Source organism: Nesoenas mayeri (genome assembly GCF_963082525.1).
Source record: "Nesoenas mayeri genome assembly, chromosome: 9".
In the NCBI taxonomy this organism is placed as follows: domain Eukaryota; kingdom Metazoa; phylum Chordata; class Aves; order Columbiformes; family Columbidae; genus Nesoenas; species Nesoenas mayeri.
The window spans coordinates 18,043,788-18,062,776 of NC_137557.1; the positions used below are offsets into that span (position 1 = coordinate 18,043,788).

Sequence of the window (18,989 nt, forward strand, 5' to 3'; positions counted from 1 at the left end):
TCAGCAAAGGATTCTTCATGGACTACAAGAATCATGTTGCCTTAAGTTAAACTGTAGGCCAGTTGCACTAATTGTTGTAACTGTACTGCTCATACCACTCCAGACTTCACTAGGTCTTTCCAAGGCAGTAGTTTCTCACGTAGTTCAAATGTTTTTATTAGATCTGGTGTGGCTGTGAAAAGCGTGGGGGCGGGTGAATGTTTTCCTGCTAAGTTCCTAGTGAATTTTGAAGCCTCACTTCCAAGCGTGATCCGTGCTATGGCAGCAACCTACAGGCTGATGGTCACTTCTGTGAACTGCTACAGCAGCGTGGTGATAGACCAGCACTTCCAGCACGCCGTGCATTACTGCACAGGGACTTGCCAAGTGTTTAAGCAAGGGCTTACGTGCATAGTTGCCCACCACAGTGTCTGCGCAGAGCTCAGCGTCCAAGGTGCCAACCTGGACCAGAAAATTTCTGTTCCTGAAAATGGACTTGCCTTGCCTGGAAATGAGGACTATCACCAAATCCTCCCAAATAATCCAAGAATCAAAAAGGGGTCTTCGGTGCAAGCCTCCAGCAGTTTAAAAGACATCACTGGTGAGGCGATAAACCTTGCCAGTGGTAAAATAAAGGAATTCTCCTTTGAAAAGCTCAAAAACTCTTCCAGTCATGTGGCCTACAGAAAGGGAAGGAAAGTTCGGTCAGAATCATTCAGCAGACGATCATTTGATTTTGACTTGATTTATGGGCACTTCAACAATGATGAGAACTGCCCTCCCTGTGGCTTTTTGCAGAGCCCCTTACCTGTGGAGAAATGGCAGGAGAGCAACGATGCTCCCGAAGTCAGCATGAATCCCATGGTTCCCTTCTCTCCTAATTCCTTCTCTGAAGAAAACTTCATTACCCAGATTTTGGAAAAACACAAGCTAGATGGTTCTTCTGGTGGAGATATTAAGGTGTGTTTAGACATCTTGCTCAAGTGCTCAGAGGACCTGAAAAAGTGCACAGACATCATAAAACATTGCATCAAAAAGAAGTCTGCGGGCAGAGTTGGTGGAGGGAATGGCAACGATCCCCTGGCTAATTCAGAAATGATATATATGAATCTGATGACAAGATTTTCTTCGTACCTGAAAAAGCTTCCCTTTGAGCTCAAGCCACCAGGACACAAGGAAGCTGGTGACTTGGCAGACTTAGTGAACTGTTTTCATGGCTTGCCACAGACTCCCTTTCCCCCTGTATTTGGAGATGAGCAGCCACCTAGGTATGAAGATATTATTCAGCTGCCATCCTCAAGTGCATCTCCTCTTGGAGCACCAGGTGATCAAGGTGAGGTGACAAACACCCCTCAGTCCATCCAACCAAGTACTGTGAGCTTTACCTCAAACTCCCTTCACAGTGTCCCCCAGGAGGACAGTATGAGAGCTGTGAAAGATGCTTATGCTCTACCTCAGCTACCAGCTGTGAGCCCTTCTGACTGCACGCCTTCCACTGAGCCTCTCTACATTGAGGAGGAGTCTGACGGGGAAAGAACATTAGGGAAAATAAAGACGGCAGAGCAGAAAGGGAGCTGGGAGAGTTTAGAGCGCAGCTACCAGCTAGCTGGTTGTTCAGATCTAACTGCCAAAGCTAAAGCAGAATGTACCAGAGTGGGAGATATTGAGCTCTCCCACACTTCTGAGAAAATTACTCCTTTAAAACCAGTTTCGGATTCTGCCTTGTGTGGTTCCCAAGCTGATGGCTCCAAAGGAGCACAGATGTGCAGTAAGGTGGACAAGGAAGAGATAGACAAACTGCTGCTGGACTTGGAGTGCTTCTCACAGAAAATGGAGAGTACTTTGAGGGAACCCTCACTAAAGGAGAGTGAACCTGCCTGCTTGCCAGTGTTTGGCTGGCAGGGTAAGCAGGAACTACCTGTGGCTCTTGAACCCAAAAATAAACCCACTGACCCCACTTCCCCATTGTCAAAAATCATGGAAACCAATGGGCATAAAATGGAAGAGGATGACAAAGCCCTTCTACTGCGTATCCTGGAAAGCATTGAGGACTTTGCCCAGGAACTGGTGGAATTCCAGAGAGGCAAGGGAAGCTTGTCCAAGGAGAGGGAAGTGATGCAGATTCTTCAGGAAACTTTAACAACCCCTTCACAGTCCCTCCTTGCAGGGCAAAAAAGCTGTGCTGGAGCTGCTTCCAGAGACTCTGTTCCAGCTTCAATTCAGCAGGCCCCAGGAGTGATTAAGGTAAGAGAACCAAACTTTTGATGGGATAATAAAACAGGCATGGGAAGATGGGGGGGGGGGGAAACTTCATCTGCTAAATGACTTGTATTTTGGATGCTGTAGTGTGGAATAACATGCTCAACCTGGCAGAAATGTAGCATTTATTTCAATACAAACAAAAAAAGGGAAACTAAAACTCATAAGCAAACAAAATATGCTCTGATGTGTGGCTTTACCTTTGAGCTTTTTCCTTCCCTGCTGGTGCTCCCATAGGCTATTTGCTTGTGGTTTAAATGGGTCCTGTATACTAGAGGGTAGAAACAAATTTTCAGCAAACTGTTACTCCTGGGAGCGGTGTTGGTCTGCCTCTCACCAGTGCAGTCAGAACTGGATGTTCCACCTCTCCGTTTCCCATCTCTGAGCAGACTCCAACGGCCTTAAAAGTTAGTAAAGAGAGAGATCCCCCAGGGCACAAAGACTGCAATCTAGGAAGATGTAGTTTTCTTCTCCCTTTCCCCAGTGCATGGAGTCCTTGTGCAGTCTGCATTGCTTGTATCTCTCAAATGAGGAGTAGGGTTTTCCAGGAAAAAGAGTCTTGATGGGAACCTGCTTTAGAGGGGAGCCAAGGCTGGCTGTCCAGCCCACAGCGCTTTTGATTTGATAACCAGTGCCAGCTTTTCAAGCCAAGCTGATGCCTAACTTCTGAGTGAGCAGATACGATAGAGGAGGGCTTCAGTTTCTGAAATCCACCTTCCATGTAGGCACTTAAAGTGCTCTGAGTATAAGTGAACTTTCACAGCTCCTTCCAGCTGGAGCATGATGTGCATGTCTTCAAAACCATCTACTTTCCTGAAAATAGGGGTATTTGGTACAGATGGGATGTGTCTGACCCCAAAGGACAGTGGTGAGATCTTTTTAGATTAAGCTCTCCAAGTATTTCTGGTGGTCTCTGGGCATTTTTGCTTACAGAAAATGATGAGCATAACCTTGGCTTATATCTCCAGCAAGGGTAAGAGGCTTTTTCCTTGAAGAGTGTGGAGTTAAGCAGCTCTGAAAGCTCTAAACTCGTCTCTTATAATAGCTATTCTCATTATATTTTCTTAGGGCTTGTAAAACTGTTATCAAATAGCTGTGTGCAAGCACAAAAACCCTAAAGATCTAATACCAATGAAAATATTGTGCAGTCTTCATTTATGAAGGCTGTGATGGTTTTAATATCCCTCAAATCCCAAGCAATGAAAAAGGAAAGGGAGAACCACTCTAGACCAGACTGTTTGCTGGCTCAGTTGGCCTATCTATGTTGAAAGAGATCAGCAACCGGCTTTCCCTTTAGCATAAAACCAATTATGGTTCTCCACAGAGAACAATAGAATGACTTGCCTCTTCATTTGCAAAACCAAAATATTTAGAAACTAGGAAATGAATACTCAAGAAGTACATCAACTTTACAGCGCACATAATGAGCACATCATGCTGCTTTCAGGCGGGCCAGGAAGCATTGCATACTTTTAAACTGTCCAGCATTTCCCATTCTGAGATCCAGTTTTCCGTTGCTTATCTCTAAACCCCCAACTATTTGTTTTAAATTTTCCTGTTCTGTGTGCCTGTCTTAAGCTGATTTTTTTCATATGTTGCTTTTGAAATAAATAGTTCTGTGAAAACAGCTCAGTTGTCTGTTAGAGGCTAGCAAAACCCCCAAATATTTATCTAGATTTTTGTCTCTAGATAGGGCAGTAAGGAGTCAGATGAAAGTACTTAATTGAGTTAATGCTTACAGAACACTCCAGTGACAGTACCCTAGAAAAGTCTGTAAGAAATGTACTCATTTTCTTTCTGAGTAGTGCAGGGCTCTGCTCCAAGTCCCGCTCGTGTGTCTTATTTTAAGAGCTGTTGGATAAAGTTTCTGAATAATTTTGAGAGTAGAGACCATGGTTTGATACAGAGGCCTCTTTTTTTTGTCCCTCCTCTGCTAGATATCCCTTCTCAAAAGGATTACTCATGGTATAGTGAGCCAGAAAGAGCAGTCCTGCTTCCCATTTCTCTCTCCCCTGTGCCTCTACTTCCTATTGCATAGTTCTGAATCTTTCTTTATACTAGGATGTGTGTATGCAAGATAAATGTTTTAGTTACATTTGTTTTCTGCCAGATTGGTAAATGGAATTGCTCACACTCAGGTCAAGTGTCTGTGTTACATGCTGAAACAGGTGGCTTGAAGATGGCTCCAAGTGGAATTAAGGCTGGTTGACCTGGTAACTTTGTAATTCTGCACCTTCAAAATGCCACTTGATAATTCCATGTGCTGCTTCATTTTCCAAATTTAATCATATGCTTATGAAGGAGCTGGTGTGGGGCAGTTAACTTTGAAAAGTGGCTTCTGTAACATCATAGCAACTTCAGCTTTTCCATTATATTTTGGATGCGTTCTTAGAAAATGTGATTAATTCATGGCAAACTTTCTGGAAAATCAGCTTTCATCTGCATCTATTACAAATTGTTTTGATCAGATGTTGATAATATTTCTCAATGAAGCTATACACACAATCTGCACTCTTTTCAAACATCAATTATATATTATTTCTAAACCCAAATAGTAAAAATGGGTGTGTTTTTTTTGTTTAGTGATAGTTATTGAAATAAATGAAAATAGTAAGTGAATCGTAAAATATCTCTGCATCAAAGAGGGCAGAGATGTTAATGTTAAATGTTAAAAAAACATTGAATGAGCTGAAATTAAAGATTAAAGAGAACTGATACCAAATGTGGCCATACTCATGGCACACAGACACCTTTTGTCATCAGGGCAGGTACAGTTTCTGCTTGTGTGAAGTTGTTTTATCTTGAAGTAGACATCTAAAGGTAGGTGAAACCAAGCCTAGTCACACCTGTTGAGTTTTTTAGCCTCATTGATTCTAAAACCAAGAAAAAGTCACACTGGTGGTGCAGCAATTCAATTTGGTTTGAAAGCAGCTGAAGCTAGTGCCTATGGAGGGTGCCCTGAATTGTTGCAGCTGGGCTTTGTGGTACCGCCAAGTCCTGTGGTGCTTCAATCACCCAGATCTTTTAGGACTGAGCATCCAGCTTTAGGCACAGGTGAGATTCTTTCTATGTTCTGATGGCTAACAAAGGCAATCTGATATCTAAGCATTTGATATCTCTCACCTTCACACTTTGAACTGGGTCACTTACACCAAAGAGGAATTTCTAATTTGACTGCACTTTGTTCAGTTGATCTATGGGCTGTTGATACCAAGTTTTTCTGCTGTGGATTTTTGTCCAGTTGATTTTGAAACTGTTGATACAAGATTCTGTTGCTAGTTTCTCATAGTACTGTATATTTATGTTATATCTACCCACCTTGTGTGTTTTGAGGATAGAAAGTACTGTGCTATAAACCTATTATAGTGCAAAAAAATAGAATTCAAACACAGCAAGCCTTACCTTCAGGTTCCTTTTATTTTTCCAGGTTATCAGCACAAAAAACCCCAGACTTCTGGGATCTTTTGTAGCTGGTTTATTTATGAATGAAAAATGTGTTGTTTTTTTTTTTTTTTTCTAAGAAATAGCTAGTGATCAATATGCCCCTTTCATATATACACTTTTAAAGCGCAGTGTACCTGGCCTGGTATGGGAGGTACATAGGACTACATTTCCTTGGCAGCCTGTCAGTGGAGTGAAAGTTCAGTGGAAGATGGAATGACTACACTTGCCACAGATGATTGAAAATAAATCACCTTCTGACGTGCTGCTATATGAGATGTGCAGAACTCCCGGTACAGTGGGGCCTTGTGGGTTCTTCAGGTATTGCCTTACTGTTTAGGAAAAAATCATCAGACTCCAAAAAATAAAATTTATTCCAAAACTTTTGGAATATCGATCTGTGTATCCTTTGCTTAGTGGCAATTCCCATTAGAACATTCCTGCTTGACTTTTTTTTGGGGGGGCACTCCTTTTCTCATTCCTGTCCTCATTTTACCATTCTGTTAGGCTTCATATTCATTTGCAAGGCACGTGGCAAAGTGGGCTGATGACATTGTAATAATCTTGCGGTTCTTTGGACTTGCAGCTGTGAATATACACCTGGACTTCAGAGCTCTGTCAGCTCCCAGGTTACCTAGTCTAGACAGAGCTGCAGTGACCTCAAGGGACCCAAACTGTGCCACATTCTTGTTTATATCTTCCAGAAAGAATTGGATTCCACAGCCCAGGTTGTGGGACCATGACCTGATGATTGAGAAGCAACAGGAAAGAAGGGTGTTTTTATACAGATTTAAGAAGGCATTAAAAAAATTCCTTTTGCGAATGTTGGCTGGATGTCTCTCTCCTTTAGTATATAGACTATTTAACTGCATGAGAGCAAATTTATAAGAAGAATGTCTTTTTGTATAGGCTGTTTCTGTGACCATGTGCACCTATTAAGTGATGCTGTATATGAAGTAACCTTAGGCATTCTAGAGGAAAACAGGAAGAGATATCGGAGGCACCTGTGGTCCAATAAAAGCTGTCTGTTGGTGAGGCTCAGTGAGACCTTTTCATTTCTAATGCAATATCTTGATAAAAGCAAGTTTTTCTAGCTAGAAATTGATTGTTGTTTATTGTACTAAGCTTTCAAAGTAAACTAGTGAAACAGCCAGGACTTTTGAAATCAGGTAGTCAAGCAGGCCATGGGACTAGGTGTTGGTTCATCTTGGGGAGTAAGAACTAGATTTAGGTCTTTGTTCAGCACCGTTGTCATGAGAGGAGAGATAGAATACACTTTTAATAAGCCCAGACAGTCTCAGTAAGAGTTTGAAGTCGACTTGTTCAAGGTCCCGCAGAGAAGGAGTAGACTATTGTCCACTGCTAATTGCTTTGCCTTGTGAGAGTTATGGGAAAAGTGAATAGAGTGATGTGCTTTGATGTCTCTGTGAAACAGTTTTGTTAAGAACTGCTTTAGAATGCCTGAGCTTCTTATCCAAGATCATCCTTATGTGCTCTCTTGGTGTTAAAGAAACTAGATGACTTGCTTTTTCCAGGCAAGAAGGAAAAATTGGTGGGGTTTGAAAATTACAGCCTTTGGTCTGGAGTGAGAACTAATGCTGATATTCTGCTTCATCACCTCAGAAGCGTGGACCTCCAAAAATGTGCATGGGCCGTGGCTGAGAGTGTGTGCTTTAACCCAGCAGAGTCTGACTGCTGCAAGTCTGTACCTCAGGTTTCAGTGCTGAAACACAGAAAGTAAGAACTATTGGGGAAGATGGTATATTTAGGCACTTCTGCAGTGCATCTAATTTTAGCGCTCTTGGTAGTGGTGGTGGGTGCTTCCTTTCCCGTATTACCCCTAGCCTATTACAAGCCAAGGACAGATTGTCTGTCATGTAGCCAGCAGGGAAATAGATTCTGTTGTAGATCATGTTTCTCAATTAAAGTATTACAAGAAGGCAGAAGATCCTGGTGGTACCGAAAGATACTTTGAATATCGGTTAACAAAAGGGAGGTTTGGCTTTAGGAGTATGATAAAAATCTCTAGATGTGAAGAAAGAGAAGACGTAGTATGCTGAAGCCATTTGCCATTTTTCACCTGTAAAAATCAAAACCGAGAAAGCAACGTACTGGTCTTGCCAAGCAACGTACTGGTCTTGCCGTGGTCTCCTGCAGAATCCCTGTGTCCCTGTTGGAAAGGGCAAGATCTGCTTAGGAGCTCCCCAGGATGATGATCAAGGAGAGTTCTCTGCGGAGGGACCCAGACTTAGGAGGGGAGCTAGCTTTCCTTGCGAAGGGCTGCGATTTTGTTCTTCCATCCCGATTCAAGCGGAGGCTGAAGTCATTCCAGCAGGCCCAGGTTTGGACACTTGGCGTTTCTTTTTATTTTTCTGTTGCTTTGTGTTTGTTTTTTTTTTTTTTAATTGGGTCAAAGAATCAAACTGTGTCCCCTCTAGGCGTGTCTATTTGCAGAAAGTTATTTGCAGCTAGATACCAGCAGGTTTAAAAATAAACCTTCCAGGCTTAAATTGCAGAGTTAAAATGTCTTTGTAAACAAGGGAAAAAATTAACAGCAAGGGCAAGGATTTAATAGGGAGAGGTAGTGTAAGAGTATTAAATATTTTCTGTGATTTTTATAAGAAAAACCCTACTTGTGTATGTGATTGCTCTGAATATTTCTTGCTGCGTGTGGAACAACCACGACATTCTGCTGTATTTAATGGTTTGTACTCTCTGCTGTACAAATTTGTGCACAGACCAGTCTTCTTTGCTTTGGTATTTGTGATTTTACCCTCACAAGATGCTGCTTTGTGCTTTCCTTATATCTCTGGGCTGTGCTTGAAGGAGATCATAGAATCATTGAATTGTTTAGGTTGCAAAAGACCCTTAAGATCATGGAGATATAGCCAAAGAAATTGGAATTGTACCACACCTATACTTGGTAAATCCCAGTTGCTGTGCTCACTTTCTGGCACAATTGGCAGAAGATTGGAGTAATTCAGACTAGCACACCAAGTGGGTGTCTAGCCACCCTGGATTTACAGGGGGTCACAATATGCTGAAATCAGCGCATCTTGAACTTCGTCTATAATTAAATAATGAGTGAGCCAATGAGGAAGTTAAAAAGTTGAAATTATGAGCAGTGCAGCTGTTTCTGAAGAAACAGCTATTCAAATCGCTCCAGAATATTTTGTAGCGCATCTTGTTTTCGTGATTTCTGGTGACGGGTTAAAGTACATATATGAGGTTAATCGCTGGAACATGTTTTTTCACTCCCTAGAGGAGAATTGCATGAAGTAATGATGTGCTGTAATGGCTTGGGCGGGGACCATGAGTGACTAACAAAAACCATGCAGCACAGCTAAGTTCTCTCTCCAGAGTTAATCTGATCACCGAAGGACATAATCAGGGTCTGGTTTGCAGGGAGAGATGAGATCTCCTAGTAGACCAACTGGAAAAATTGGCAAGTCTTTGGTACACGAACCTTCTGCCTGGTCTGAAGTAGGAGCAGCAACCTTCACCACTAAATGTGTCAAGAATAACTGCTCTGGGGCTGCAGATCTGAGGCAAGTGAACTAATGCAGTGGGCGATTGCAGCTGAAAAGAGATGGGCTTATTTCTCTTTCTTCTGTACTTGTTCCCTCTTGCTGCATCCTCACTGTGTCTCACCCACGGGCCTTTCTGTGAGCTGGTTTAACTCATAACACTGTAGAATATATTCCAGCAACAAAGCAAAGTCCTTTTTCTGCCTTTCCAAGTGGATTAAAACAGTTCTCAGAGGAGTCTGGCAAGCTCTGGAGCTGGCACTTGGTACGCAGTGACAATGTACGATTGGGAGTGGAGGACAGTAATGGGAGTTCTCCCCCTTGGCAGCAGCGAGAGGTTAATTTTTGTGCCTCAGGGGACTATACCTTGTGGCTTGGGTGTGTTAGAGTGAGGTGACCTGAGAGGAGAGGTGATTGGAGTAAGTACAGAAAAAGTGCTAGCAGGAGGAAAGGTAATGAGGCAGTGACAGGGAGCAGAGAGATGAGATGCAGGTAGTTTGTGGAACACGTAGATGTTGGCCAGAAAGGCAAGGGAGTTTTTGTAAAACTCTTCTCTTAAGAGCTGTAAACTTCAATTCTCCTGCTCACCTTTTGCAGGATTTCTTGGGGAAGGATCAGAGACCCTTCTATAGCAGCATTGATAGGAAGGGAGGTCTCTAATCCAACATCGCACTTGTAAGAAGACCATTCTGACACCAGGTCACATCAGAGCTGTCTTTCTCCCAGTCATGCAAACTCCTCATGGATAAGGATTCCTCCCACGCCCTTCTGGTGACCTCTTGCAGGCTGTACTATCCTCAGTTAAATTCATCTTCCCCCTGTCCAGCCTGACCCTCCCATACTGCAGTTTATGGCTGTTGCCTCTTTTACACCATGCACCACTACAGAGTTTGGCTCCACTGTCTCTGTAGCTGTGATTAGCCCATCCCTTTGTCTGGCTAAACAGGCCCAGCCCCATAGTCTCTCCTGCCACGTGCTCCTGCCCAGGACTATCTGGTTTGCATGGGAAGGGCATGTGTGACATCTATAGGCATATTTGCCAGTGGAGGCATCTGAGGTCTGTGTTCCCAAAACTCAGCTGGATAAGGCCATTAGGAGCTTGATCTAGCCTTGGAGTTAGTCCTGTGTCCCTTCCCATCCAAATCCTTTTGTGATTGTGTTGCTTAGTTAGAACTTGTTTTCCTTTGTGTTTTGCTGTGGTTGGACTTCGTTTCTGCTAATGAGTTTACAAATGTGTTTTCTCCAGAAATGCTTTTTCTCATAGCCTTTCCTCTTTGTGCTGTTGGGAGCCATGTGTGGATGAACCTTTGCTGTTCTTAATCTTCTTTGAGATCGGTAAAAAAGAGGCAACAGAAAGGTGCGATGGTGGGAAATGGCTTTAGGGCAGAAAAGGGAGAGAAAGTCTTGGGCGAAAGATAGAAATTGGCTCTGAAGAAGTGATGAACTTTGAGGATGGCTTGTGTCCAGTTACCATCAGGCTTCAGTAAGACAGGAACTGTAAAATATGGAAGTAGACATTAAGTCAGCACTATGGAGTGAGAAACTGGGCTGAGTCACTGTACCCTAGAAAAGAGGATTACAGAATCCCGTTTGGGAAAAAGAAAACGCAAGAAACTGTTAAATTTATTATCTAGGCTCCTGTTGGAGACTGAGGCCAGGAGGAAGGAGTAGAAAATATTTGAACACTTGATGTGATGCTACTTCACTTTGTGGAGTTTTCTGCCAGGACCAGCCAGTCCCTGAGGCGACAGGTCTGGATGGCCAAGGTTCAGTCTCTGTGCTTGCTTTGTGTAGCTACAGTGAGGCTGTAGTTCTGTCTGGTTTATTTATAATGCAGATGTCACTGTTTTAGTCTGTCCATAAATAAAGTGTATGACTGGCAAAAGGTGATAGAGTGGATAGACAGATATTTTAGCGAAGGTAAATTACACTGTGCTACAGGGCATTATAATTAAATGGGCTTTAATCTCACCTTCCTGTTTAGCCAAAAAAATAAAAAAAAAGTCTGTTAGCTACTGGTAACAAAGCTAAAAGATATGTTGTAGTATTTGTAGTTTCCTTTCTTAGTTGTCATTTCTGAAAATGCATGTCCTGTTGGAGAAATGTGTTCCACTAAGCAAACAGCATTGAAGATTAACTTTTTGCAATAAGAAACTGTTTTTTCAAAGGAATTCCCATATAATTTCCCCTCATCACTTTATTTTTTTCATTAATACTTGTAATTAACTCCCTGCTGTCTCCATAGTGGTTGGCATCTAGTTATAACCATCCCGGAGTATTGACTTGCAAGATTATTCTAGGGAATGGGATCCTCAAGAACCAGTTGCTTCTTATTTTCTCTTTCTATTAATGTAGACAGCTCACTTCTTACATGACAAGGAAGAAGACAAAGTTTAAAAGTTTTATTTCTATTCGTGAAGTAGAATTATCTGAGAAGGGGCCATCCATGAGCTACTACCTTGTTTGCCTAGGATGGAGCAGGAGATAGTGATTGCCATACTGACAAGGTCAGCTGCAAACCGATGTCTGAACCGGCTCCTTGCCTGCAAGTTTAGCGGCATTCCCTGTGTTTCTGTTCTGAATGTCTAACCTTCTGGCTTGTGTTGTGGATCAGGAAATTAAGGTAGATTTTTGGGATCCTGACTTGTGGCTCATGTGAGCTGGTACCAAGCATTGATGACTTTGGTTGCTCTGCTTTTTAGAAGGTGGAGGCCAGGGCAAAGCAGATGGGTCATGTTACAGGATGGGCAGCTCGAGTCTTATGCTGTGTTGGGATGTATGTGGTGTGCAGGAGAGGAGGAAAATGGCACAGTGCTGTTGAGTGGTCTGCTTTGAGGATGGCTCTTTGCCTTCCAAGAAAAAAGAAATAATCCAATTTTATCATTCTCTTACACTGTAAGGGAAGTTATTCTAGGGAATATAAGGGGATATATTCTTAACGTGAAGAGTCAGTGTCCTTTGAGAAAACAATACATTCGTTTGATTCTTTCTGGTTTGTGGACCTTTTTGTTAAATTTGAGTGACTTCTAGTTCCTCACAGTCCAGACAGCTAGGAGTGCTTGTGTGCGTTGAAGAGATTAACAAGCAAATCAGCCTTTTTTCTGACAATTGGGCCTTCAAGACAAACTGATGTTAAGTCCTATTATAGAAGTCAAGTGGTTGGAGTTGGCACCTGATTGTCTGTTGCAGCTTTGCATTGTTTGTATGAATATGGTGCTGTGGGAGGGCAGCAGGGATTTTCCCTCTGCTGGGATCCAGCAAGTAGGAGCTGCGGAGCAGAGCTGGATGCTGGCTGGAGCCGGGCACACAGGCTGGGAGGCAGAGTGGAAAAACAAAAATGGTGTGCATGTGAGTTCTCTTCCAAGCCAAATCACCAGCTTGACTTGCACACCAAGGTCCATTAACCACTATTTGCCAATGAGATGGAGAAGGCCTGTTTCACGGAGCTCTGTTCACCCTCTTGCTCAGCCTCCCCCACTGAAGCAGCCAGCCATGGGAGGGGGTGTATCTTCATCTGCCTCTAACACGCAGCAGCAGCTGCTCTGGGGCCATGTCCTCCCTCCCCATGTGTTTAGCCTGGCCAGGTTTTGCTGTTGTTACTCTACTGAGTGAAGAGCAGAAGGAAGCCAGGAGAAAGGTTGTCTTCTGTTAAGCCAGTGAGTGGCTGCTCCCAAAGCGAGTGGCCAACTTCCTCCAGCTTAATGCCTGCCGCTGTTTCAGGTCACCTACCAGCACTGTCATACTGTAGGGTGGATAACGAGGGCTAATGCTTACCCAACAGCCCTCTGCAGCCCCAGGAACGCTGTGAGCCTCAGACCTGGCCCACTTGGAGTTCCAGCACCACTCAGGATCAGACACAAAGATGGGCAGTACGTGAGAGAGTAGGAAAAGTCAAGGAAGAAGGAAGGAAGAACAGATGGCTGTAATCAAGCTTGTTCTTCGAAGATTGACAGCTATATTGAGGACCATACAGCCTCTGAATACTGCTATTGGTACACTCAGAAATCCCACAGGCTGAAAGTGATCTTCAGCCTTTCCTCTGTTGCAAGACAGAGGAGAGGACTTAAAGCAACCTAAGCTCTAGGTTAACATGTTCTGTACAGAGCAGTTACAGCACAGAAGGATGCTTGGCTGGCAGATATGTGTAAGTGCTACTGAAATGGGACCGCATTTGGGCAAAAGAAGAGATCTTCCTTGCTTCAGAAAGGTCAGTGAAGAGGAGGAAAATCCTTCCATATCATTTCACAGGTGTCTGTGAAAGGGTTTATAAAGTATCTAAACCGCAGGTAAAAACAGGGCTTAAGGAAACTTTTACAATTCTCACTTCACCTTCCTGAAAGCAAACCCATGGTAAGTTGGGATACTCGTCATATATTAAAATTAAAGATCCAAGTTCCCGGAAAACAATGAGGCAAAGAGTTTAGTCAGTTCATCATATACATTTTTCTGTATTTAGTGAACTCAGACTTGGCTACTTTATCCTAAAACCATTTTGTTTTGAAATAGTTAGAATAAACAAAGTGAAAGTTGCAGCTGTATTTACTTGACTATTAGCCTCTTATCACATATGTTGTTATATTAATAATAACTCTTGCATTTGAATCATTGTGCAATAGGCAAGCCTGTTGCCTTTTCCCAAGAATGTGTGTATTCATGGGGGAGTAGGGAACTTGTCATCCCTTGGCATTCCAGCATCTGAATTCTGCCGCTTATACTGTAACTACTTTTCAAAGTTTAGAAAACATTCCCTCCCGTGTCTGTAAAATTACATATTTTTAGGATCTTATTATGTACTTAAACATAAACACTACCTTTTATGAAAAGTATTGATGTATAGCTAGAACTGGAAGATTGCAGAGATCCATTCGGAGATCTAGTTGGGATCACTGTATCAGCTGTGTGTTTGTTACAGACAGGAGAGGAGCAGTAAGTTGGTAGAGGTAATGAAAAAGAGATAGTGGGTGTGGGAGACAAGACCACCTTCAAGCAGCCATGTGAAAGGCCTAGTTCCAGTTCCCAGTTTTCTCCTTGTTTTTCAGCAAACTATGTAGGTGCTGATTCAGTGAAACCTTTGGATGCTTTGCCTGCAGAAGGATTCTTTCAGTTGGAGCCATAAACAAACCTTTTGCATTTTGCACTAACGCTGCATCATGTGGATGCCTAATGACAAACTCTGCTGGCTCCTCTGAATTTCTAACATAAAAATTGAGTTGTCAGTATGTAGTACCTCTACCAAAATCAGGTGTTGGACTGCTCAAGTTGGGCACAGAGTAAAAGGCTTCCTGAAATTGAGGAGACAGCCTTGCAAGTCTTTTCCTAATTTATCTGTGAAGCGACACTTTGGCAAAAAACATCATATTCCTGCGGGTTGGCAGTTGTTGGTGTTATGAATATAGGTTTGCTTGTACATGAGGGAAGACGTTTTAGTGGGCGGGTGTTCTGGTTCTGTGGTGAAATTCTAAAGAGCAGGTTTTGATGCTTTGCTGTTTATGGGGCAGAATGACAACACCGTGACCAGCATGAGAAGAAATATAGTAGCGTTGTCTGTGTTTTGTGGTATTGCTCAATTGCAGTGTGTTCAATAGTATGCTGAAATCCACAGCTACATACATAAAACGCACAGCAATGACATAAAAGCAGATGTGATTTATCTTGAATTTGCAGTGTTTGATACTGCAGAAGTGTTTTAATTGCCTACTTAAGACATGCATTTTTATCCCTGTGCTATGATTTATTTGTTGATGGTTTCTAAATTTTTCCTAATCATGGGGAACACAAACTGTTTTCTCCTGCTTGGTGTGCCATGCTATTAAAAAGTATTCGTTATTCATTATATTTTCAGGTTCAAAGTAAACAAGAGAAGAAACCTGGAACTTCCCCCCCAGTCGCTTTGAACTCCACGGTTAGCCCTTGCACTCCTCTGCCTGTGAATAAAGCCACCAGCAGTAGCCCTTTGTCGATAAACATTCCACGTTTCTACTTCCCTAAAGGACTTCCAAGTGTCTGCACTAATCACGAGGAAATCATTGCCAGGATTGAAGCCGCCTTTACGGAGTTTGAAGATGAGAAAGCAAACATCTGTGAAATGGGGAAAATTGCGAAGGTAACTATTCTCTAGGTTTTTATTTTTTTGGCGAGGAAGACTTAAACTAAAACTGGTTAAGTGTCTCACAGCTATTCTATTTTTTTTTAGTGGGGAAAAAAAGAACCAATATCCTCTTGCTCTGAATGTTTTTTGTTTAGGTTAAGAAAACTAAAAAGATTTAGCTTATAAGAAGAAACATGAGCTCAGTTTGCTGTTTGTCATGTCTGATGTGTATGCTCTTTCTTGCTTTGATTTGTGAAATAGTTCTTTCAGATTTCTTCCCAAATACAAATTGCATTTTTATTTTGCTGTTCCTTTCTAGCTATGATCAGAAGATAGCAGGAGCGTAGGTTGTGTCTGTGGCTTTAGATAGTGTTAACTGCCTTTCTTGCGGTTAGTTGTCCCTCACCTGGGCAGGGTCTGTGGATGCAGCACTGCTTGAGGAAGCAGCTTCCAGCCCACGCCTCCTTGGACACAAAGAGGGAAATGTTTAGTCAACCCTCAACCACGGAGATGTGTGCGTCCAATATCCATACGCAGGTGTCAGCAGGCTTGGGGCTGTTACAGGCTGCTAATGAGCTCCTGGCTTTGGGGAGCAGAACACAGCACTTGTGTGGGAGCATGAAGCAGATGGGGGTGGTTCTATTTTCCTCTCCTTCAGCCATGGTTTTGAGGAATGCTGATTTGAAACTAGCAGTTATCAGACGCATCTCATATGTTCACTTTGCTCCAAGTTCATCTTTGTCACTGTAGACTGAGCAGTGATGTTCTGGCCAAGAGGAGCCTTGTTTTCCAAGAAGGAAGATTTTTCTGAAAGGAGAGACCAGGTTGGGTTTTTTGTTTGTTTTTGGAGGAAGTGACTGGCATTATTTGTAAACCACTTCTGAAAACATCAACAGAAAAACTCGTTTGCTTGACCAAAAAACGGTTTGAAACTGACTTTATGGCAAGACAGGCGACTGTGTGTAGCCTGTCATGTTCCAACTGGGAAAAGCAGGAGGGTGGTGTAGAAGAGACCCCTCAGCCTTTCTGTCTGGTCTCTGCATCTGTCTCTATGTGGATGTGCTCCATTGTGAGGTTTGTTTCTGTTCAATGGGTTTACTTATAATGGCAAGAGTTTATTTTGGCAATATTTTAGAGTTTTGGAGCTCTAAAATAACCCTGGGAGAACCACACTGCACAAATAAAACAGTGGAAAGTAAATGTCATTCCTCAGTGTAGCTAAACACTTGTAGAAGTACAGTCGCCTGGCAGGGATGGCTAAATCCAAAAGCAGTTCTTGCACTGATTGGGCTTTCTGAAGAAACATGCGGGCCCTGATGAAAAATTAAGAATGGACTTGCAGGATAGTTTTGCTTAACAGAAGAGGTGGAAGAGGCTTTGTGGGGAAAGCAGGAATGACGCCTCAACTACTTCAAAATATTCTTCCTTCTGTGTACACAGGGGTGCCTGTCTCTCTGCACTTTGCTTTGCAGGGAATCTTACTAAACAGCTCAAAGATAGAACTTAAGAGCTTGATGGTCTCTGATCCTTTTCCTGGCCTGACAGGAAGTATTTCTCAGCTATTTAAAAAGGCATACGACAAAGTAGGAAGTTATTGGTGCATTCTAAACCTTGGCATACTGTAAGTCACTTCTTGACTAACCTGTGTGCCATGACCACTTTATTTTGCTTACATAAGTCTTGATGGTGAGTGTAGTGAATTAGTGAATTTAGTGTCTAAACAAGCAGGCTCTTGTGACTGCTTCTGTATTCCTCTTTGTTGTGGTGTTTCATTACAGATCTGTGGCTGCCCACTCTACTGGAAAGCACCGATGTTCAACGCATCAGGAGGAGAGAGGACAGGATGTGTATCTGTACACTCAGTTGTATCTATGTGGAGAAAGTGAGTATAGCAAATGCAAGATGTTTCTTCCAAGAGGCTTTTCAAATCATTGCCATTTGTTTTCTTCTAAATAAGGGACTTAGAAGTCTCCATCAGCTTAAGTTTCCTTCCCCAAAACTCCCTGAACATTTGTTTCCCTGCTACATCAACAAACTTGGAAGCAATTGTATAGATGTTTTGGTCTGGTTGACGTCTAAAATATATTAACACACTCCCTAGAAATATGTCAGCCTTTCATGAGAGAGCTGGTAGGTATCACTGGATTTTGGACATATTTGAGAGTCCTTACCACTGCTACACTAGTACCTGAGTATCATTTGGGAATGGGGACAGGAGCAATGTGATAATGTTCTAGGTCAGAAAGAAGTAACGTAAAATAAAGCAGCATGATGCAACTGGATACTCTGGGAGTTGTAGTGGTTATTACCTTCCTCAAGCACATTGTATAATAAATGTGTGGTGTTTGACAGTCACTTCCACATACCGTTGTCCAGGCTTCTTTCTGGAATTGAGATCTCTGGATGTATTGTGCTTGGAGTCAGAGGTGTGAGATAGAACAGACCTGTCCTCTTGCCTCATCTTTCTCCCTCCAGGGCAATTCAGGCTTTAATCTACTTTGGGAAACACCTGAACAATGTCTCCATCACAGACCCAGAGAGAGTTCTAATTTTGTACTTATAGGTTGCTCTTCAGATTCTTAAAGCAGCCTTTAGTCCTGAGTTCCCAAAGTATTTCCTGCAGTATTGTCAAAACAGCTTCTAGTTACCCTGGCAAAACTGCAAAAATGTTAGGGATGACTCTGATCAGTAAGTTTTTCTTGACATAGACAACATTTCTTTCCTTCCTTAGGTTCCTTCAGTTACTCCTAATTAATCCCTTGTGTATGATACCACATATTTTCACTCCTCTGACTTTCACATCCTTCAGATATTTGCAGACTGTGGTCATGCCCCTCTTCTGTATTCTTTTAACCACACCATTTCCAAGCCAAGTTTTGTATGCTTTTCTCACTTTTTAATTGCTTGTTTAGGAAGATTTCTTTTTTTTTCCCTCCTCTTCCCCTCTGACAGTTGTAAATTTTTTTCTGGAAACACGATAGACAGAAATAAACCTGGTAAAGTTCCTGATAAAGCGAGACTACAGTGGCTGAACAGCCATAATTTTAAAACGGGTGTCTTTAGTTGCTGAGGTCTATTTTCAAGCATCTTAGTAGCTGCCCTGACTTTTCAAAGTGCTGCATGCTCACTTGTCTCATTTGAAGCCAATAGGAATTACTGGGTATAGAATACTTCTGAAAACCAGATCTTTTAGTTCCTTGCTAAAACATGGCTTTGGGATTCATCTTTATGTGCCTGATTTTTTTTTTTTTTTAAGCTAAAGCATTAACACTATTTTTCTGAAGCTTATTTAGACTGTGTCTGTTAATTGACACTATGATGATATGAATGTGCAGCTGACAGGATTGCTTGTCAGCCCTGGAACACCTATTTAGAAAACCCCTTTTTTTAGTCAAGTCTGCTTTTGGTAAAGAGTAATGAGGCCAGAATTAGTGGCAATTACATTGTGATCTCTGTAGGAAAACTACTGGTGTTTCCATAGCATGTTTCAACATCAATTCCTACACTTTCAGGAGAGGAGGGGGAGTGAATAATCACCTACAGCAAACAATTAACAGTGTACTTATATTTTCACAGTTATTGAAGAATATGGGGTAATTTTTTGAGCAATTTGTTTTCCCTATACAGTATGAACAACCTAGTTTTTGATATCTCTGAATGTTCTCTTCTGCTACAGGTATTGTATTCTGTAATGA

The 18,989-nt window shown here is 42.3% G+C and overlaps 1 protein-coding gene across 1 annotated transcript in view; it reads left to right on the forward strand.

Annotated features, from left to right (window-relative positions):
• Positions 1 to 207: 207 nt before the first annotated feature.
• PPP2R3A (protein phosphatase 2 regulatory subunit B''alpha) overlaps positions 208 to 18,989 on the forward strand; it is a gene marked incomplete at its 3' end in the record, with an annotated part of 37,532 nt that continues 18,750 nt past the window's right edge. The window contains exons 1-3 of the mRNA XM_080349980.1: positions 208 to 2,223; positions 15,049 to 15,309; positions 17,073 to 17,176. Of these exons, the coding sequence (XP_080206106.1) occupies positions 259 to 2,223; positions 15,049 to 15,309; positions 17,073 to 17,176 (2,330 nt within the window). The 5' untranslated portion in view covers positions 208 to 258. The remainder of the gene's footprint in view (positions 2,224 to 15,048; positions 15,310 to 17,072; positions 17,177 to 18,989) is intronic.